General features: G+C 45.8%; 2 protein-coding genes across 5 annotated transcripts in view; one reads left to right on the top strand and one right to left on the bottom strand.

The window, feature by feature from the left end:
* Positions 1 to 6,932, bottom strand: part of KPNA1 (karyopherin subunit alpha 1) — a 28,919-nt gene extending 21,987 nt beyond the window's left edge. Inside the window, exon 1 of one of the 2 annotated variants that reach the window (XM_083481810.1) lies at positions 6,792 to 6,932. The gene's annotated coding sequence lies outside the window, so the exon portion shown is untranslated. Of the gene's footprint in view, positions 1 to 311; positions 442 to 6,791 lie in introns of those variants that run through there. The other variant, XM_083481809.1, reaches the window with a different exon arrangement.
* Positions 6,933 to 9,434: 2,502 nt separating this feature from the next.
* FBXO40 (F-box protein 40) lies at positions 9,435 to 20,270 on the top strand. 3 transcript variants are annotated; one of them, XM_083481742.1, is made up of 4 exons: positions 9,435 to 9,556; positions 14,815 to 14,844; positions 16,224 to 18,116; positions 19,853 to 20,270. In XM_083481742.1, exons 1-4 carry the CDS (start codon positions 9,548 to 9,550, stop codon positions 20,072 to 20,074), a joined length of 2,154 nt encoding a protein of 717 aa, XP_083337868.1. In that variant the 5' UTR covers positions 9,435 to 9,547; the 3' UTR covers positions 20,075 to 20,270. The 3 variants fall into 3 exon arrangements, with proteins under 3 accessions (XP_083337868.1, XP_083337869.1, XP_083337870.1); XM_083481744.1 differs by having other exon boundaries at positions 9,464 to 9,601; XM_083481743.1 differs by lacking the exon at positions 14,815 to 14,844 and having other exon boundaries at positions 9,445 to 9,556.
* The last annotated feature ends 1,577 nt before the right edge of the window (positions 20,271 to 21,847 follow it).

The following is a 21,847-nucleotide window of genomic DNA, read 5'->3' as shown; positions in this document are numbered from 1 at the left end:
TTTTCATCTTGCGAAGCAAGCCCATAGGAAATTCGTCTAGCGAAGCAGCTAAAAAACGGAAAACTCTTTCGTCTAGAGAGTTTTCCGTCTTGCGAGGCATTCGTCTTGCGGGGCACCACTGTATAGCTGCCTCCTTTGGTTTGATACTCAGCTTCATTGAAAGTGGATGCAGAGCTTTGCTATGTTTCTGTTAATGCATATGACAAACGCATTAGCTTTCACAACAGCCACGTCACACTGCTAGCTCATGTTCACGTTGCGATCAACTAAGATACCTAGATCCTTTTCACATGCGCTGCTGCCAAGCTCACCACTTTTGCCCCTAAATGCAAGACATTTGTCTCTGTTGAATTTCACAGTGTTGGCTTTGGCCCAGTGTTCCAATCTGTCAAGACCCTTGATTCTGTCTTCTATGGTGTCAGTTATCTTTCCAAGCTTTGTGTCATCTGCAAATGGGATAAACATACTTTAACAACTATAGACCACTAGCTAATGTCCCTTTCCTGTGCAAAGTGCTGGAGTGTGTGGCTGCCAACCAGACCCAGCAGTCTTGGATGAATCTGATTTTCTGGGTCCATTGCAGTTGGGGTTCAGGCCTGGTTTTGACAAAGAAACTATTTTGGCTGCTCTGTAGGATGACCTAGCTGCCAGGTGAGAAATAGGGGAAATGTCTCCATGTTGGTTAGGCTTCCTCAACCCTGGCCCTCCAGATGTTTTGAGACTACAATTCCCAGCATCCCTGACCACTGGGTCTGCTAGCTAGGGATCATGGGAGTTGTAGGCCAAAAACATCTGGAGGGCCAGGGTTGAGGAAGCCTGATGTTGCTCCTCGATCTCTAAGCAGCTTTCAATAGCATCAACCATAGTATACTTCTGGAATGGCTATAGTTTGGAAGGAAATGAACTGGAATGGTTTCTGCTTATACCTGGGCTGGCCTGCACAGAAGGTGGTGCAGGTGGATTTCTCTTTGATCCCATGGAATTTGCAGCATAGAGTCAGGTTTTATCTTATCACCCACGCTGCCACTGATATAAAGTGAAGCCATCCATGGTTTTGCAGTGCATTGTCATCAGGTACCGTATTTTTTGCTCTATAAGACTCACTTTTCCCTCCTAAAAAGTAAGGGGAAATGTGTGTGCGTCTTAGGGAGCGAATGCAGGCTGTGCAGCTATCCCAGAAGCCAGAACAGCAAGAGGGATCGCTGCTTTCGCTGTGCAGCAATCCCTCTTGTTGTTCTGGCTTCTGAGATTCAGAATATTTTTTTTCTTGTCTTCCTCCTCCAAAAACTAGGTGCGTCTTGTGGTCTGGTGCGTCTTATAGAGCGAAAAATACGGAATGTAGCAATGGGTATGCCGGATCAGTTCTTGGGCATGGCCTGAATGATAGCCAATAAAGAGAAACTCAGTGAAGTGTAGTGGGGGGGGGGGAATAATTTCCTATGTTCATTCATAATAATGAATGGATGCCAATTGCAAATACAGTACAACACATTAGGCAATAATTGGCAGCTTCAAACTTTTTAGCTTCATTTACTAAATAAAAGAAAAATAAACATGCTAATTAGATAACTCTCTAGGGTATCAGAAAATGTTGCGATGCAAACTGAAAAATTAGAGTAATTTGCATAGGGATATTTTCCAAGGAAATGTCTCAAGAAAATGCACTTCTGAAATTCATTTCAGACAAGATAAAACACACTATGAATATGAAATTTCTTTGTTTCAAATACTGGTGTTTAACCTGCTCTGGACTAAAAGGAAATTCCATGCCTGCATGATGTGACAATGGTCTCTTGCTTTGATTGTGTTTCTTAAAAGTATTAGACTAATTCATGGTCTAGCAGTGGCTATCAGCTAGAGTAATTAAATTGAATTATTGTGCTCAGAGGGATGGTACTGGAAAGTACTTGTTTTCATGCCCTCTTGTGAGCTTCCAGAAGCACCCAACAGGCTATTTTTTCAGAGGCTTGATGGGCTGCTGGCAGCATCCAGCAATGATCAGAATGGCTCTGTGGGTACAGGATGAGACCCTTAATCTCAGGGTCATGGGTTTGAGCCCCACACTTGGCAAACGATTCCTGCACTGAAGTGGGTTGGACTAGATGACCCTTGTGGTCCCTTCCAACACTACAATTCTATTACCGTATTTTTTGCACCATAACACTCACTTTTTTCCTCCTAAAAAGTAAGGGGAAATGTCTGTGCGTGTTATGGAGGGAATGCCCACGGGTGGCATGCATATGGATTTTCCTCCTCTAAAAACTACGTGCGTGTTATGGTCGGGTACGTGTTATAGAGCAAAAAATACGGTATATTTCATGCTGTTGCTAGGAAGACTTGCATGTGTGAATAATTTAAGTTATCCACAAAACAAAGACACACACACACACACACACACACACATGACAATGTTTTAAATGATCCCTGATCTAATTGAGATGCAGCGATAAGCTACTGGCAATATTCATCCACCAGTGTTGTGCAAATTCATGGCCAGCAACTTCTTTTCTGCTCTGCAATGGCCTTGTGAAGCTAAGACATGCTGGGTGTTATGGCTACGCTCATGGGATAACTCAGGAATAAGTGCACTTACTTCATATACAGCACTACAAACTATAGACAGTCTTCAAATCAGAAATCCATTACTTGCTTTCATCATACTTATTTTGAAGCTTTTGCTTAAAATTCACTGAAAAAGGCCTGTAGCTACTTTAAATATTTAGGAAAATATTTTTTAATGTACAAACCGAGGTTCAAATTCAATCACAAATTGTAGACCCTGAACATTCCTTCTTCAGTGTCACTGAGTTAAAGCAAAATGATTGTCTGTGCACTGTTTTGGTGGACTCAACACAGTTAAGAAACTGAAAGCACTTTTCTAAAAAGCCCCCAAACAATTGGTTGTTCCATTGTATTGAGATCTTGTTCGTGATTAAGAGCTCCCACATTTTGCAGGTGAACTTATGCACTTTTATCTTTAAGTTAGCTAAATTTCAGCAGCAATCAGTAACAATATAATTCAATTCCCTTCTAATTTCTGCCACAGTTTGTGTCTGAACACCCTAACAGAATGTGTGGTTCAACTGGTATAAAACAGCTAGTGATCCCATTAATACATTGGAATATACATGCCTGATATCATTTAGCCTTTGGACATTGATAGCTAAGATTTGTCTAATCCTACCAGTAGTGGTCTGACACATTTCTGATTTATATTATGACTGGGATATACTGTACCACCTTGCTATATAATCCCGATAAAAAGAGATTTACCTAAAGTTGTTTGAGGAAGAAACCTTTGGATCTGAAGACTATGTACCTCTACCTCAATTTGTGTTTCTATGTCCTGAAACAATCAAACTACATAGGATGGTGTGGGACCCTAACAGGTTATATGACCAAGATAGTTCTTTTCTATTGGCTAAATTGTTTGTCAAGAAGTTTGCAAACTTAGTAAGGCTCTACAGACATTAGCCAAGTGATGTAGTTGTATATACCGATAACCTATTTTAATTTAATCTTGACCTCCCTCTTTAAAAGATGCCTGTCCATCAGTTTTTTAAAACCTTGCAACTATTTCCCCCCAATAATTTAAAGAATCTACAAGCCAAACAGGTCTAAAATAGGCTTATCCTAAAAAGGCGGAAACTGGTAAGATTCCAGAATTTTATACTAGCTACCTCAGTCAGATTGCCAAGGCTTAGACCATGTAAGCATAGCTTGACTTGTTTGGCACCTACTTTTGTGCTTCTTTTCCAGAGAAAACCCATCACTCTATAGAGAACAATTTGTTAGAGCATTACTCCTGTACAACCTCCCCTGCCTTTATGTGGAAGACATCAGGATATAAAATATGTGACACTCATATCCTGAGCTTTTCTTCACCCTCACTAATAGCTTCTGCCAGTCACTCAATGATTCATTGTAACTACTGCTTGGGGAATAAATATATAAATTTGGACAAAATACTAATTTTCCCTGGTTGCACCCTCATCAACTATGACACATTTGGCTTTCCCCAGTCTGTCATATCCTTTTAAACTGAGCACATCAATATAATATGTTTAATCAAGTCCCTATACAATTACAACCCCAAAATGTTTCTAAGTATTTACCATTCCTTCCCATTTGTATTGGAAATGTGATATTAACAATGCAGTTCTATGTCTACTTTATGTTTTTATTATTTTGCTCTGTAAAATATGCTTTTAATGTAGTAAACCACCCTGGGATGTTTTGATAGAGGACAGTATATAAATTGAATAAATAATAATAATAATAAATACTCAGCCCCCATAGACTTAAATGGGACTTACTTCCAGTTAAGGCCTCCTGAACCTCCCTTTAAATGTGTACTGCCAGCATCTCAACCTTTGGACAGTGCACTTTTAACACCTGAACCTTAATTACATTGTGAAGTTACCCTCTGATGTGCTAGCAAAGAAGATTGTGGGTTTGTCACAAGAATACTACCATCTGCAAACAAGAGGATTTTCTGGTTTATCTGCCCCATTTTGGGGCTGCTGTATTATTGACTCCTCCCCTACGGCTTGTGCCTAAGGTTCCACTGTCAATGCAAAAAACAAATATAAAAATGTAGATGAGATACCTCTGACCTATGCTAAAGTCACAATATCTATGGTTTGATCCCTTCCCATGACTAGTTTTCTATGCTTTGGGCCCTGACACTAGATAAGGTGTACTAGATAAGGGTGTGTCGCCACTACCAATTAGAAACTAGGGCAAATATACCCAAAATAAGAAAAGGAAAATGGAGTCTTAACTCTTCCAACTGGTAGAACTTACACTTGAAATGCACAGGTTCAATCCCCAAATCAAAGGGCTTCACTAACACAGCCTCTCTGCCTTGGACAGAGCCCACTAGCCTGACAGTATGAAAGCTCCCCGTACGGATCCTGAGAAGTTCGGGAGACTGTCTGAAGAGCTCAGCAGAAGCAAGTCACAGTTTTCTTACAGGGGATCCTCTCCCTTTACAACCTAAACGATTTCCATGCAGTAGGAGTGCTGGGAAAGGGCCTTTGCCCCATTCCCCCAGAAGCCCTAAAGAGAGACACTGGCCACCAGTCGCAGAAAAGCATCACTAATGTCTTGATCATCACTATTATTTATTTGATCTGTATCCCACCCCTCACCCAAAGATCTCAAGGCGGTGCACTAAAGAAAAAAAACCCACAATAAAATAAAACACCTAATAAAAAAAAAAACAGTAACAAACCAAATCTGGGATAGCTCAGTTGAGGCAGAGCATGAGGCTCTTAATCTCAGGGTTGCGGATTTGAGCAGAATCTTCCTAACTATTGTGCTCAGAGGAATGGTACTGGAAAGTACTTTTTAAAGAGATGCCATAATTTTCATGGCCTCTTGTGAGCTTCCAGAAGCATCCAACTGGCTATTTCTTCAGAGGCTTGATGGGCTGCTGGCCGGATCCAGCAATGATCAGACTGGCTCAGCGGGTACAGGATGAGACTCTTAATCTCAGGGTTCTGAGTCTGAGCCCCACACTGGGCCAAAGATTCCTGCCTTGAAGGGGGTCGGACTAGATGACCCTCGTGCGGTCCCTTTCCCCACCCTACCATTCTAAGAAGCCCCACATTTATGAAGGGCTGGGTAGACCAATGGTCAGACCTGGCAGCTTCAAAAAAGCATCTCCGGGCGAGCGCTTCCAAAACACCCTCGCGGCCCAAGCAAGGGCAATGTACCCAGCCCCAAAGACCCCGCAAAATGGGGCAAAGTGGAAGCAGCAGCTCCCTGTGACACTTGCCCTGCCTGCCTGCCTGGCCCTGCGCCCTTTCCCACAGCCACTTCTGACACGCATCTCCCCACCACGCCCCTTTCAGAAGACCCTCGGGGTTGACGACCCGCGTCTCCCATCAAAAAAGACCCTTTGCTTTGACAGGCAGGCAGGCAGGCAAGGCGTACGTACGTACACACACACACACACACACTTTACATGGCAAAGTATTGGATCCACGTTTTTTACAGTCCAGTCTGTACTGTAGGCGTGCCTTCCAGGTGTGATTTGACACTGGAATTGTTGGTTATTTTTTTAAAAAGTGGAGGATCCACGAGGATCCATGTAGATCCGCCTTTAACCCAGACTCTCTCTCTCATATACACACACACACACACACACACACACAAAAATATATATGTGTGTGTGTACGCCTTGCCTGCCTGTCAAATCGAAAGGCCTTTTTGACGGGGTGTGTGTGTGTGTATATATGGGGGGGGGGGGGAAGGGACCACACGAGGGTCATATATACACGCCCCGCGCCCATTCCCACAGCCACTTCCGACCCGCGTCTCCCCACCGCTGTCAAACACACGCGCCCCTTTCAGAAGACCCTCAGGGTTGACGACCCGCGTCTCCCGTCAAAAAAGGCCCTTCGCTTCGACAGGCAAGGCGTGCATATACATATACATACATATATATAGGCGTACATGTATATATATATGTGTGTGTGTCCGCCTTGCCTGCCTGTGGAAGCGAAGGGTCTTTTTTGACGGGGTGTGTGTGTGTGTGGGAAAAGGGGCCACACAAGGGTGACCTATACACGCCCCGCGCCCATTCCCACAGCCACTTCCGACACGCGTCTCCCCCCCTCCCCCGCTGTCAAACACACGCGCCCCTTTCAGAGGCCCCTGGGGGTTGACGCCCCCGCCCCCAAAGGCCCCTCAGAATGGCGCCTCCCCTCAGAAAAGGCCCTCATAGATATATATATACACGCCGCCCCCCCGCCTTCCCCCTCCCCGGGCCCCCTCCCGGGTACCTGCCAGTGGGGCGGCCCGGCGGCCCCGCGACGTCGCCGCCCTCCCGCTGCTGCTGCTGCTGCTGCCTGGGCCCGAGGCGCGCGCGCGCCGGCGCCTCTCCCTCCTCTGCGCCGCGAAGCCGGCTGCGAAAGGCCGACCCTGCGCACGCGCCCAGCGCGCCCTTTGGCGCAGCTTCCGGCGGAGGACTCTCCGCCCCGCCTCTTCCGCCGACGCCGCTCTCCGTCTGCGGCCCATAGACGCGCTGGCTTATAGCTCTATGGTCCCGTCGCGGCCTCCGAGACCCGGAAGTGGCGCTCTAGGGATGCGGAGGCTTCGGCGGCTGCTCGCAGAAAGGGAACTGGGCTGCTGGAATTGCCATTCAAAGGGATTTCCAAGCGGCTTGCGAGCCGTAAAGGAGTCGCAACGTCATTGAAGAGGAGTCTTAAATTAATTTAAGAGGAGTCTTAAATTTAATTTAAGAGAAAGGTCTTAAATTAATTTAAATTTAAGAGGAATCTTAATTTAAGAGGAGTTCACCTATGGGGCAAGCTGATTGGAGATTGAAAAGAGTTTTCATTTTGGGTCTGTTTCTTAAACTTTTGCTATGGTTTTTTTCTTCCTCATTTAGGGAGTTAAAACTAGCAGTTTCAACAAACATACTTTATCTGCTCTCTTAAATGCGCTGCTTAAAAATAGGTTTGGAAGATTAAACAATGCTATACTACATTTCTGCCATTCGCTAGATAATACGTTTAATTTCTATAGTATTACGTGAGGCTGACGTAGACTATTTGACCTTGGGACAATACATGTAACCCACAAAGTGCCATTTAAAGGTAAAATTTAAGAGGAGTCTTAAAGAAGTCGCAGCGTAATTTAAGCAGAGAATCACCGATACAGCCTAAATCATACAAAACGATTAACAAATTATCAGTAAAACAGTTGGTCTACGGAACGCTGGGAACAAAATAAGCTGAACATCACAATTCCAGCCAAAGTCGCATTATATGATGAACAAAGCAGTCTAATCTCTAACACAGCAGCCGCCTTGGCGGAGGAGGAGGGCGCTGCGCCATGTTCACTGGGCTGCAGGAGTTCGGAGTGGCAAACGGCGAAGACCTGAAGGAGACGCTGAGCAGCTGTGTGAACCCCTCAAGGCCATCGAGCAGTTCCAGACCAAAAATGGCATCCTCCTGCCCACTCTTCAGTCCGCCTTGCCGTTCCTGGACCTCCACGGCACCATCAGGCTCGAGTTCCACCAGTTTGTGTTTGACGAGCTGAGGGAGAAACTGCTGGAGAGGGTCTCAGCCGTTGCTTCTGAAGGAAAGGCTGAAGAAAGGTCCAAGCAGCTGGAAGACCTCCTGGAGAAGAGCTTTCCCTTGGTCAAGGTGCCATCAATCCAACCTGTGGTGATGTGCATCATGCGACACCTGCCCAAGGGGCCAGAAAAGAAGCTGAAGTTGGTGATGACTGACAAGGACCTGTACAAAGCGTGCGCCGTGGAGGTGAAGCGTCAGATTTGGCGGGAGAACCAGGCCTTGTTTGGTGACGAGGTGTCCCCTCTGCTGAAGCGGTACATCCTGGAGAAGGAGAAGGCCTTGTTTAGCGGTGACCTCTCTGTCCTGCACAACTTCTTCAGCCCTACTCCCAAAATGAGGCGCTGTGATAGGAATTTTATGGTCTTAGACATATGTTAAATGTTCATAAGTGTACCAACCAAGCACATACATAGATCAGCAGAGGAAGACCGACCTGGAACCATTTTGATTCCCAAACTGTCCCAAACTGACCAAATGTTTTCTCTGCAAGGTCAAAGGAAAATGGAAAAGCCTCCCCATTGTCTTTTCCTTCACAAATCCTGTCTTAAGGGTACGTTGCAGAGATTGTGGAAGTCATCAGTATTTTTACATTTTCAGTGCAGAAAACTAATATCCCGCATCGGATAAAGAGATACTCATTAGCTTTAATGCAAAAGGGGGGGGGGAATAAATAAAGTCAGCGTATTTCATATAGGCGGGACGCGGGTGGCGCTGTGGGTTAAACCACTGAGCCCAGGACTTGCCGATCAGAAGGTTGGCAGTTTGAATCCCCGCGATGGGGTGAGCTCCCGTTGCTCAGTCCCTGCTCCTGCCAACCTAGCAGTTCAAAAGCATGTCAAAGTGCAAGTAGATAAATAGGTACCGCTCCAGCGGGAAGGTAAACGGCGTTTCCGTGCGAAGCAGCTTAGTCATGCTGGCCAGATGACCCGGAAGCTGTACGCCAGCTCCCTCGGCCTATAAAGTGAGATGAGCGCCGCCACCCCAGAGTCGGCCACGACTGGACCTAATGGTCAGGGGTCCCTCTACCTTTACCCATTTCATATAGGCAACATGAGGAGGAAGATGCTGAAGGGATGTAAAACTTATTTCCTCAGTAAGAAAGAAGACTTCATTGCAAAGCATATGCCATGCAGAGAATGTTATTGTACTGAGATGTGAATCAGCTGTTCTGCTCAAGCTCTGTTAAACAGCACAGCATCAATGACAGTTAAAATAAATATTGTGGAAGGGCAACATTCTGTAAATTGAACCATGCTGCCGAGTGCACCAGTTTTATTTTTAACAGCTGAGGCCACTTGTGTGCATTTCAGGGTGGTTTTTTTACCTCCCCTGCCTCCTCAGATTTCCTCCTCCTCCTCCGTTCTGCCGTTCCCACCCATCTCTGCTCCACCTCACTTCAACTCAGCCTGAAAAACCCAAGAGACCATTTATTTGGGGTACAGGAAAAAAGAGACTGCATGCTGAGGGTAAGGCTTTAAAACGAAAACCTGTTTTGGAATCAAAGCTGAAAGGTGAATGCTATATTACCATGCCAGAGTTAGGAATGAAAAACATTAACATGTATAATAATAAGGGGGGGGGGAGTGTGTCGCAGCCAGTTATGCAGAGTGTTTAAAGTACTGATAAATGTTAGACTCTCCTCTTGACGTTCTTCCATCAGCTCTGTTAAATTGGGAATGCTAGAGAGGTGCTGAGCTCCGTGAGCTCCAGTTTCCCCGTGTTTGCACAGCCTGTGTGCAGGATTCCAGCTTTAGTCTTTATTGCTTCTCTGCATTCCGAAAGACAGTGGGATTAATCGGAGGCTGTCACCTTCAATGCCAGGGCTCATCCTTGCAAAATATGAACCAATAATAAAGGAGGAGGCTCTGAGCAGGTGCAGAGTTCATTTTCCTTTCTACTTAAATAACCACAGGTTGCTCTCATGCGCATCTAGGACTGGAGGACGGGCTTCTAGGTTACAGAGTAGTTTCAGAAACTAGCACTAAAGAGCTCGGCTATTAATATCCTAAATTCGTGATCAAGGTCAGCTCCAAAACACAAGCATGTGTCCCTTTTGAGAGGACTAGTCTCTGAAATCAGTTACAGCAGGGCAGATCTGAAACTTCAGAGCAGAATTAGCAGAGGTTTATAGCCATCTAATCACGAGAGTGGCTCTAATCAGGAATTTTCAGCAGGTTCTGTGAAGCAGAAGGCAGGTGAAGAGCTTTGAGATGTTAAAAAAAAAAAAGAATTTAGAATATGGAAGAACAAACGACAGCACAGAGCTGACAGTATTATCACTAATATTGCAGACAACTGCCACGTGGTTTTGACATGAAAACCCTTATAAAAAGTAATTGATACTCCCCAAACCATTAGCTCTCAAGTCCCTCCCCTCCCCAGGAATAGCCAAGATTCTTGTAACCTCTTATTCAAGGATCTATTTATCTATAGTTTGTCTATAGCTAACTCTCAGAATAGGAAACTACATTGAAAGCTTTTATGCTTCCCTTCACTTAAAAAAAATGTCCAGGGCAGTTTACAATAGCTCATTAAACACAACAAAACACCAATAATCAATATAAAGTGTCCACAGCGGTGACTTTTTTTCTGTGACTTTTTTTTCTGGCTTTGAACACATCTCAGAGCAATCAATACTATTCTGCTGTGCTCTGCTGAAATGAGCAGAAAGAGTTTGCCTTCCAGCCAAGGATGATTAGTTGTGTTGTGGCTTTTTATTTTTATTTTGTAAACTGGCACCCTGCCCTCCCTCCCAGAGCAGCCCAGGGCAGCAAATGTCAAAATGTTAAAACAGCACGATTAAAAAACAACAACAGATTTAACACATTAAAAAAACTAATTAGAACATCTTAAAGCAGACTCATACCCTCATAAGTACTATATTAATTTCACTGTGGCCATGACCAGTATCTGTCAGCCATCAGACGCCTGTGTAAACAGGAATGTTTTGAAATTTCTCTTAAAAGTCAATAATGTAGGAGACGGGCACACCTTATCAGGGATCTGGTTTCACAAACAGGGACCCACCACTGAGAAGGCCCTGTCACAGATCAACGCCAACCAGGCAGCTTCCAGGCGCAACAGTGGTGGCGCAAGATAGTTGAAATGGGGGGAGCTGCTGCTTTGGGTACTTGGGTCCCAATCCATTTAGGCTGCCCCACCTACCAACTTAACAGCCACATTCTGCACAAGCTGTAACCTCTGGGTCATTCTCAAGGGCAGCCCCATGTAGAGAACTTTGCAGTAGTCTAAGCAGGAGGCCACCGTAGCAAGGACCTAGAGGCCAAGCTATCCCAGTCCAGGAAAGGCCAGTGACAGGTTGGAATTCAGTAGTCCCAGATGACAAACCTGCTCTTTCAGGGGAAATGTACAGCCACCTTCCAGACACCCACTAACAGTATAAACCCCCAGCCAGCCTTTTCCTCCTTCCAGACACTGGTCTAACATCTTCACAGTCTCTCCTGATTCAGATGGTATGAAGAGACAGAGCTATGTGTCTTCAGCATACTGATGGATTATGGTCCAAATTCCTGGATAACAGCTCCCAACAGACTCGCATAGATGTTAAATGGCATAGTAGTAGTAGTAGTAGTAGTAGTAGTAGTAGTAGTAGTAATAATAATATAATAATAATAATAATAATAAATTTATTATTTGTACCCCGCCCATCTGGCTGGGTTTCCTAGCATAGGAGATAGGAGGGACTCTTGCAAGACCCCACAGCTCAAAAGCTTCAGGGCCGAGCAACCATCTCCTCCTCCTTCTCTTTCCTGGGGACAACCCTGCAAGCAGGAGTGGAACCACTGTACTACACTGCCTCCAAGTCCTATTCCTTCAAGTCATTATGAAAGGACACCATGGTCAATGGTGTAAAGTCTTTTGGGGCTGATAATTCCTGATCTTCCAGTTTACCGGCTGGTTCCAATGTGAAGCTAAACCAGTGGTTTCCAGGTGTGTGTGTGGGGGGGTATTGCCCCCTGGGAGTGTTAGGATTACCTAGGGGCTGGCAGGGAGGCACTGGAAGTGTAAACGATGATCAGACTTTGAAGAGCTGGTACGACACTGGATCAAATCCACCAGTTTCACTGAATTAATTAAACTAAATAGTTTTAGTTGGATTTTGAATAAATGTGGCAATTAATTGTTACTCTTTTGAATTCTCTTGTGTTATTATCTTCCTTAATGGGTTGCACTAAACATTTTTCTGAATAATGCTTTTTATAGGGTTTTATAGAATTCACTGGGGATGAGATTATGGGACCAAGGGGATGGTGGTCCACAAAATTTGGGAACCAGTGAGCTAAACCCAGTACTCCCCCCCCCATAAGAAAAATGGCCCCCTTTCCCTTATGGGGTTATTCCAGAGCCCATATAGACTCCTTATAAGTGGGTTCCCTATCGGTAGGAGAAAACAGAGGTCAGCCAGAGTATACTGAGAAGCAAAGCGGCTAGTAAGCCTGATCTTTATTAAAAGAACTGTTGCAGCAGGGTCCCCACTCACCACACGCAGGAGGGAGGAGAACCCTGAACAATGGTGCGCAAGTCCTTATATAGACTTTGGAAACTGCCCACTCTGTAGCCCAAGGCCACCCCCCAAAACATCATACATACATCGCAGAAGGAGGCGGTCTACAGCAGAAATCCTGTCTGCCAGGATGACTGATAATGGTCACTGATTGCATTAACTGGGCAGTCTGGCCATTCTTTTATGATGGTTAATACTTCAGTTCCTGAGTCCAGGTCACAGGCTCACCCTGTTGTTGTTGTTGTTGTTGAGTCGTGTCCGGCTCTTCGTGACCCCATGGTCCACCCCATTCATACACAAAGACACCCTTAAGACAGGATTTGCAAGCAAAAAGACCATGGGAAGGCTTTTCGCATTCGCCTCTCTTACTGCAGAGGAATATTTGAGGTTATTAGGAGAGTCAGAATAGCTTCAGGATTGCTCTCCCGTGGTATTTCAGACACATGGTTCATATATTTAGATATGTGTGCCTTTATGAATATTTATTCTGTATTTGAGACCTTAAAATTCTTATAACACCCCGGAAAAATGGTGCTTGAATGCACTTTGCTCAGAAGAACTACCCCGGATCTCTTTAAGCTCCTCAGAGGCCAGAGGCTTGTTGAGGCTGCTCAGCTGAGCAGCTTAATGGTTGTGGGGACTTGCTCAGCTGAGGCGCAGCTTTCCTGTGTGTTGGCTGTTAGCCAGAAGGCTGAAAAGCCTCAGCAAAGCCTTGCTGCACCGCCTGCTCACAAGGAGACCTTTTCCAGAACCCGTGGAGGATGTCCCTTCAGGTTCTGCAGAGGGTCTTCTTGTGAGATGGAGGTGCAAGCGGGGCTTTTGCTGAGGCCGGTCAAGTCTCTCCCCACACCTCCAGGGCCCACCTGAGAAGTGCCAGGATGCCATTGTGGTGCATTCGGGCTGGAAGAAGCCCTGGGTAAACCATAGGTTAGCATGAGCCCTAGCAGGCCTCTCGCGTTTCCTTTCCATCTCCATCACCTGCCCCCTAAGAAACTGGCTTCTTTCAGTCATGCTAAAGAACTTTAAAAATGGTCCTTCTGTTGAATGATGGATTGCCCCATGTAGGGCATTCAGACTGTGCAATGTTTGCTCCTTATTTGGGTTATCTGTCTTTTGCTCCAACCCTTGTAATGTTCAAGTGCTCCCGACACATGCATAGTTTTTGTGCTATGTAACTGCGCCGACATTCTGCAAGTCATGGCTGCAGCTATTTTTAGAGATTCTGTGCATCCAAAATACTCCCAAGAATCAGAGCAACAGAAGTCTGGCTGTGACAGACAAACAGACAAATGCTTTTACTGTTGTACACCGGGAAGGCTGTTGCTGCAGATTTGCACTAAAAGTTCTGCAGAAGGAAGATCTTGCCTCCTGAACAATAGCTGTACAATGCTGAAGAACTGTCAGCTGAGATCAACTCAGTGATACATCTTTTCCATCACTGCAGTTTACAAGTAACAGATGCTAGCAGAGAGGGTGCTAGAAATCTCAGCATGGACAATGGAATATCGAGCAATTTTCTTCACACTTGTTACTTTCTGGGTTGTTGATGACCAGTGGCACTGAAGTAATGGTGCATATTGTTATAAGAAAAAATTCTATAATTCCCTTATGGGGTATCTAGAGCCCGTATAGAGTCCCTCAGTCAATCTCTATCAGTTGTAGAGAAAGCAGAGGCCAACCAGAGTATATTGAAAGCAAAGCGGCTAGTAAGCCTGATCTTTATTAAAGGAAATAAACTGTTGCAACAGGGTCCCCACTCACCACACGCAGGAGGGAGGAGAACCCTGAACAATGGTGCGCAAGCCCTTAGTCTGTGATGGCCAAACTTGGCCCTCCAGCTGTTTTGGACTACAATTCCCATCATGCCTAACTACTGGTCCTGTTAGCTAGGGATGATGGGAGTTGTACTCCAAAAACCTGACATGCGATAAATGTCCTCCAGACAAAACGATACAGGAGAACAAGCAACCTGCGACAGTTTGGGTCGGTCATTTGCAGTTGTGTAATGAAATGGGCATCTGCATCTACAATGAATTACACTGGAGTGACGACATTTCCCCCAATGATGGGACATGCCTACACCATATAGGTTCCGTATTCTGCTTTGGAATGGAATGGTTGAACTGCAAGGCTGTACAGTACTTAGATCACACCTACTGTATTTGATACTTTTGTGAAGCCTTTTCGTTTTTCTTGCAGGGATACCAAAGGCAGACAACTGCAGCTATGGTAAGCGAAGAGATTGTTTTGTCGTGCGATGCATTCAACGAACTGGTCTCTCTAGTTCAGTTCCATTCTTACAGCACACCATTAATTGTTCTAGGCCAAGGGTGCTAATATATATATATATATATATTTGCCCAAGAGACACGTTGCTCCTTGGTTGCTGTAGTCCATTTTTGGGAGAAGAAAAGGCTTAAGAAGTGAACCCTACGTAAATCCAGAGTGGAGCACCTAAAACAGTTGGATGGTGTCTTGTATGCCGCCTTCCAGCAAACCCTTCAGCCAAGCTGGTGCCAAATGTATTGCTTGCTGATGTGGTTTAGAAGCTGGTCTTGTTGTCAGGGTAGCCCAAGACCTCCCTACACCCTGCCCAAGCTTGCACCCCAGAGAGGTCGCTTCGCTGCTCCTGACGCAGTAGAAGCAACACAGGAGGCAGCAATTACAGGTTACCGGTCTCTGCAACCACAGCAGGCACTGTGATTCTATTTTAGTTTTAACTATTTGTCTTTTTATGTGAACCTCCCTGAGATCTTTGGATGAAGGGTGGTATATAAATCTTAATACAGTCGTACCTTGGTTTTCGAACAGCTGAGTTCTCAAACGTTTTGGCTCCCGAATGCCGCAAACTCAGAAGTGAGTGTTCCAGTTTGCAAATGTTCTTTGGAACCCAAACATCTGATGTGGCTTCTGCAGCTTCCAATTGGCTGCAGAAGCTTCCTGCAGCCAATCAGAAGCCACACCTTGGTTTTCGAACCTTTTTGGAAGTCGAGCAGACTTCTGGAACAGATTCCGTCTGAGAACCAAGGTACAACCGTAATAATAAATGCAGAGCTCTTTAAGCCACAAACATGGACCATGTCCCAGGTTTTGTCAATGCTTTGGGGAGCTGCTTCTTCTTCTTCTTCTTCTTCTTCTTCTTCTTCTTCTTCTTCTTCTTCTTCTTCAGCTTCAATATATTAGGACTAGGTTGCCTAAAGGTAAAGGTAAAGGTAAAGGGACCCCTGACTGGTCTAGTTGTGGCCGACTCTGGGGTTGCGGCGCTCATCTCGCTTTACTGGCTGAGGGAGCCGGCGTACAGCTTCCGGGTCATGTGGCCAGCATGACTAAGCCGCTTCTGGCAAACCAGAGCAGCGCACAGAAACGTCGTTTACCTTCCTGCCAGAGCGGTACCTATTTATCTACTTGCACTTTGACATGCTTTTGAACTGCTAGGTTGGCAGGAGCAGGGACCGAGCAACAGGAGCTCACCCCGTCACGGGGATTTGAATTGCCGGCCCTCTGATCGGCAAGCCCTAGGCTCTGTGGTTTAACCCACAGTGCCACCCGCATCCCTTGGTGAGCTACTTCTCTTTCTCTTCTCTTTCTGTCCTCTCTCGTGTCTGTAGGGCAGGAAGCACCGAGCTTCCTCTGGACTCCACAAGCACTGTGAGAAGTGTTTCAACCGGCACTGCCAGGCTCCAGTCGAGCCCACGGTCTCTTGCGTGGTGATCAGCTGCCGGTCTCACTGCGGCGCTGCTTTCCATATGTGTAAAGAGGACGAGCACCAACTCCTGTGTCCACTAGAGCAAGTCTCATGCCTCAACTCTGTTTATGGCTGCCCTTTCACCATGGCCCGCTTCAAAGTAGCCAAACACCTCAGAGTCTGCCCTGCCAGTATCGTTTCCTGTTCGATGGATTGGAATCGTTGGCCAAACGTGGATTCTGAGGCCATTCTGCAGCAGAACATTATGAAAGAGGAGCCCGGTGAAGCCTGCTTAGATGCGGCCCTCGCCTTGAGAGATCAGAAAGCTCTTTTTAAGACACTCAGAATGGCTGAGTTTTTCCCAGAATGCACGGAGGCCTGTCCCATAGATGAAGAAGGAACTGATGGTGCTGAGCCCTACCTAGGAGAAGGGGCTGGTCAGACTGAAGCAACTATGGCTGAGGCAGCCGGGCTCAGCCAGGAAGAGCGTGAGAACCTTGCAAAGGACAAAGAAGGGGTCGATTTAGTCGGTTACAAAACCTGGGAAAACATCTTCAGTAAAGAATTCAAGGCGTGCACAGTAACAGGCCAACTGGCCGAAAACAAGGAAAGTGGAAGGGAGAGTAAGACTCTGAAAACAGAACCAACTTCTAGTGGCAATGAGAAAGGAAAGCCGCAAGAAGAAGGTAGCAGTGTGGGAGACAGTGGGAAAAAACAAGCCCCTCCTGAAGTGAATTTAGCAGCTGAAAAGACAGGTTTGGCTCCTTGGCAAGATGGAGTTTTGGAGAGGTTAAAAAAAGAGGTTCCTATAGGGGATTATAATATGTATCTGGTGCACCATGGAAGGATGCTAATTCATTTTGGTCAGATGGCTGCTTGCACTCCCAGAGAGAAAGACTTTGTATATGGAAACCTGGAGGTTCAGGAAGTGAAGACTGTAACCACCTTCAGAGTGCCGGTCAGCTATTGTGGCAAAAGAGCTCGCCTTGGGGACGTCGTGGCGCACAGGAAGCCCACGAAGAGCGTATCTGTGGATACTTCAGAGTTAGGAGTAAGCCTGGAGGCTCTTCCTAAATCCGATGCAATCAAAACTACTCTGCTGTGTGCCTTGGAGAAGGAACTGAAAGGGCACGAGATCTCTGAATCAAAGAGCATCGATGCTCTCTTCATAGATTTTGGGACGCAAACGTACAACTTTGCTACGGAGCCTTTCGCTTCCACGGCCGTTCTAGCAGACACACTAGATGCCGAAGACCCGCCGAGTCTCCACATGCAGCTGAGCAGCGAGAGCGTAACCCAAAGGCACAACAAAAGCAACTCTGCTTTCACGTTCTCCTGCAGCCACGTTTTCAGGAGAGACGAGTTTTCTTCGCATTTCAAGAATGTCCACGCCGACATCCAGTCCTGCTTGAATGGATGGTTCCAGCGCCGTTGCCCACTCGCCTACCTGGGCTGCACTTTTGTTCAGTATCCCTGGCGCCCGGCTGGGCAAAGCTCAAGGGTCATCTACAGCCAGCGCCTCAAGACATTTGCCCTTAAGCCAGAGGTTGACCCCGTGCTCTCGGAAGCAAAGAAATTTAACTTGAGCAGAAATCGCAGGGGGAAAGAAATGGATGTTCTGAGCAGCCTTCCCCTGGAGATCCTGAAGTACATCGCTGAGTTTTTGGATAGCTACAGCTTGTCTCAGTTGGCTCAGGTGTCGGTGCAGATGAGGGACATCTGTGCTACTCTGCTGCAAGAGAGAGGAATGGTCCTTCTGTCGTGGGAAAAGAAGAGATATTCTCACGGGGGCACTTCTTGGAGAGTCCGCAAAAAGGCAAGTGATGGGGGCATTTGGGAGGGGATGGTGGCGTCATCCAAACATTTACATTGGTCTCTGGATTTGGGGTTGTGAGCATCATGGGTTTCTACTACTATAAAAAAACAACAACATTTTAGCAATTTTTAGTTAGGCTTTGTTTACACTGGCTAAAGCACTGCCACAAGCAAGGGTTGCAAGATATCAGGGTCTGTCCTGATGTTTTAAAGTTTTAACCTTCACAGAATCACAGAGTTGTAGGGACCACAAAGGTCATCTGGTCCGACCCCCTGCCCAACATGGGGCTCCAACCCAAGATTCTGAGATTAAGAGTTAGCTTTATATTGGAATGTTCCATGAAGATGGAAAGCAAGCATGTTCTTAGTTCTCCAAGAAAACTAAGCCTTGATTCGAAGTAGGAGTCTGCCAAGCACATTGTTCCAGCACTGCAGTGGAAATAGTATGGTCTAACAGAACCTCTGATTTCTGTTGCTTTGGACTCTCTCTCTCCCCCCTTCCCACACACAGACAGCAGGGAGAACTGTACCCTTAATCAAAGTGGGATGATAAATACAGTATGAGTTTAATCAAACTGGGATGTTAAATACAGTATGAGTTTGAGTTTTAAATGAAGGTGTCAATTTAACAGGGACTCCGCAAACTATATCTAGGCCTATAGCTACATCCATACCTATATCCAATATATATAGGCCTATACAGGTACCTCAGGTTACAGACGCTTCAGGTTACAGACACTTCAGGCTGCAGACTCCGCTAACCCAGAAATAGTACCTCGGGTTAAGAACTTTGCTTCAGGATGAGAACAGAAATTGAGTGGCGGCAGTGGGAGGCCCCATTAGCTAAAGTGGTGCTTCAGGTTAAGAACAGTTTCAGGCTAAGAACGGACCTCCAGAACAAATTAAGTTCTTAACCTGAAGTACCACTGTATTGATATCCATAGGTAAGTGAAAAAGGCCAGTTGCTAATAGGTTAGGAAGTTAATAAATTAAATAGACCAAATAATTTATTCTACATAAATTGAATAAGTTGTTAATGTACATTCATTCCTAAAGGATAATACTCCATGCCGAAAGTTTGAAAATGTTTGTTAGGATCCATATCTTAACAAGGAGCATTCAATTAATTTCCCCTCCTCCTCTCCCCTTTGACTGCATTAGATAGATATTTCTAGCAAAGTGCTTGGGGGACAAAAGGGACTGGAGAGAAGAGGTCTAACAAACCAGACCCACAGGATCTTGGGGACCCCTGTGCCCTTGATTCTGCTGCTAAAAGCTGCTAGGTGCACATGGAGTACAGACTGCTAGGCCATGAACAGCACTTTTGCTGCCTGTTTGCCATTTCTGCCACACTGCCTTGCTTCACCCCTTCTCTCTTTCCAGGCCAAGTGGAAGAGATGGAGCAGAGCAGCAGTTTTAAACAGGAGTGCCTGTTCGTTTTAAACAGGGGGGCAGCAAGGAGGAAGAGGTGGCAGCAGGAACAGGGCGGAAGGGTTGGAACATCCCAGTGGTGCGCTTGCGGGCAGGTGGTGGCAGTGAGTGAGTGGGCAAGTGGTGGACTGGCTGGTCCAGTAGGTTCAATGATGGGCTACAAGCCTGAAGCATTTGGGCAAAATCTGTGTGCCCTCTTATGCATGCACCTAGCTTCTTGGAATGGGAAGAGTTGTTTGCAAGATCTTGCACAATTGCAAGACTGATTTTTCAATGCCTAAATTCCTTGTTTATGCCTCTTGATAGATCTGGAAATTTAGCAGCCTGTTCTCCACAGTTAATAGCTGGCAATTCAGTGACATCCCTTCGATGGCTGCACACTTAAAGACCTGCCCTTTTTATGAGGTGGAGAGCAAGGAGGACCCGGTTTTGCTGCCTAGACTGTTTTCACCTGAAGAACAGAAGCAAGACACTTTGGTCTCCACAGTCAAACACAGCCTAAAGAAACTTCAGAGAAGACCGAATTGATTTTGAGAGAGAGATTCTTTTGGATCTGGAAGAACTGTACCAGAACTTTAGCTGTTCTCTCTGAAATGGATTTCATATTCTTTATTAGTATGTCAACCGGGGGAATAAACTTAGCTGTATGCTTCCAGGATAGAATGAAACAGAGGGTGCAATCCAGAATCTTTCAAATAAATGGGAACTTTACTCCTGACTTCAACAGAGTGGTGATTTTTAAAAGAACTCAAGATATTTTCATTTCAACCAGCTTTTTATTCATTGTTGTCTCTTGCTGAAATCTTACTGCTTGTTTTAAAGGGTAGAAGGTGGATTTTAACCTAATGGTTTTAAATGCTCCCTTACAAGGGCAAATGCCTTGAAAGATGTCTTAAAAATGTTTTAATGAATTAATGAAAAACAGAATTGCACCCAAAGTCTTAAGGACTGTGACCAGCAGCATGAAGAACAGTGATGAATAATGCCTATACATATCTGTTGCACTGCCTCCCCTGCCTTTCAAAGTGGCGTGAAGGAAGAAAAGTCCTGCTATCCTTTGGTTCAAAACGTATTGGGAATGGAACCTTGAATTAAAAACGAAGAGTAAGTAAAATGAAAAGTTTATTTAAAGTTCTCATGTTGTCATTTCTTCAGTCACATTTATGGGTTCTGTTCCCTTACAAAGTTTAGAATCTGAAAAGATTTTTGGCAGGAGCCCTCAAAATCTGTGGTCAAATTAGTTCCTTAACGGTCCACCACAGCAGGGTACATAAGGAACGGTCAGAGCAAGAGCAGCATGGAAGAGACCGGCAGTGGGGAAGGAAAGTGGGTTGCCTATGATTGTACAGAAGACCAGGTGAACAGCTGCAGCTACAGCTAAGCAACCTGATTTTCTCCTTCCTGGTCCTAGGCAACATGGGAGGTGCCACCTTAGTACCAGAGGTGTGGCAGGTGGCATTTAGGCAACCACTGAGCTCAGCACAGCCTGGGAATGGAGATGCATCCTTAAAAAAGAAACCAGTCCTTCACCTTCAGGGACACGACATTCAGACCTAGCAATTCTGAGTCAAACAAGTGTTGTTGTTGTTTAGTCGTTTAGTTGTGTCTGCCTCTTCGTGACCCCCTGGACCAGAGCACGCCAGGCCCTCCTGTCTTCCACTGCCTCCCGCAGTTCAGTCAAACTCAAGCTGGTAGCTTTGAGAACACTGTCCAACCATCTCTTCTCTGTCGTCCCCTTCTCCTTGGGCCCTCCATCTTTCCCAACATCAGGGTCTCTTCCAGGGAGTCTTCTCTTCTCATGAGGTGGCCAAAGTCTTGGAGCCTCAGCTTCAGGATCTGTCCTTCCAGTGAGCACTCAAGGCTGATTTCCTTCAGAATGGATACGTTTGATCTTCTTGCAGTCCATGGGACTCTCAAGAGTCTCCTCCAGCACCAGAATTCAAAAGCATCCATTCTTCGGCGATCAGCCTTCTTTATGGTCCAGCTCTTTATGGTCAAACAAGTAGTCCATGTTAATTTTTTCCAGCCATGATGGGCAAGGGTCAAAGGAGTATGTGTTTTGCACACTCCCTGCAAATGGTTTAACCACATTCTCAGGCCACAATAACGGAAATGGATTCCATAAATTGGGGGCAGCTGACCCAGAGGCCGTATCCGGCCTCCTAAGCAATTTCTAGTGGTGCAAGGCGTGCAACTTGATTTCATTTTTTTAAAAGCAAGAAACTGACCAGCAGGTGGCACTGTTGAGCCATACCATCACGCCGGTGGGAGCCCCTAATTTTCATGTTTTCAGTTGAATGG

This window comes from Podarcis liolepis (genome assembly GCF_965112155.1).
Source record: "Podarcis liolepis genome assembly, chromosome: 17".
NCBI classification, from domain to species: domain Eukaryota; kingdom Metazoa; phylum Chordata; class Lepidosauria; order Squamata; family Lacertidae; genus Podarcis; species Podarcis liolepis.
Note: the sequence above shows the minus strand (reverse complement) of the source record. Positions and strands in the feature narration are given on the sequence as shown.

Bases quoted from the DNA above. Each gene is read 5' to 3' on its own strand.
- FBXO40 (XM_083481742.1), top strand. The intron at 14,845-16,223 runs GTAAGCGAAGAG...TCGTGTCTGTAG, and splicing joins GGCAGACAACTGCAGCTATG to GGCAGGAAGCACCGAGCTTC. The intron at 18,117-19,852 runs GCAAGTGATGGG...GCCTCTTGATAG, and splicing joins CTTGGAGAGTCCGCAAAAAG to ATCTGGAAATTTAGCAGCCT.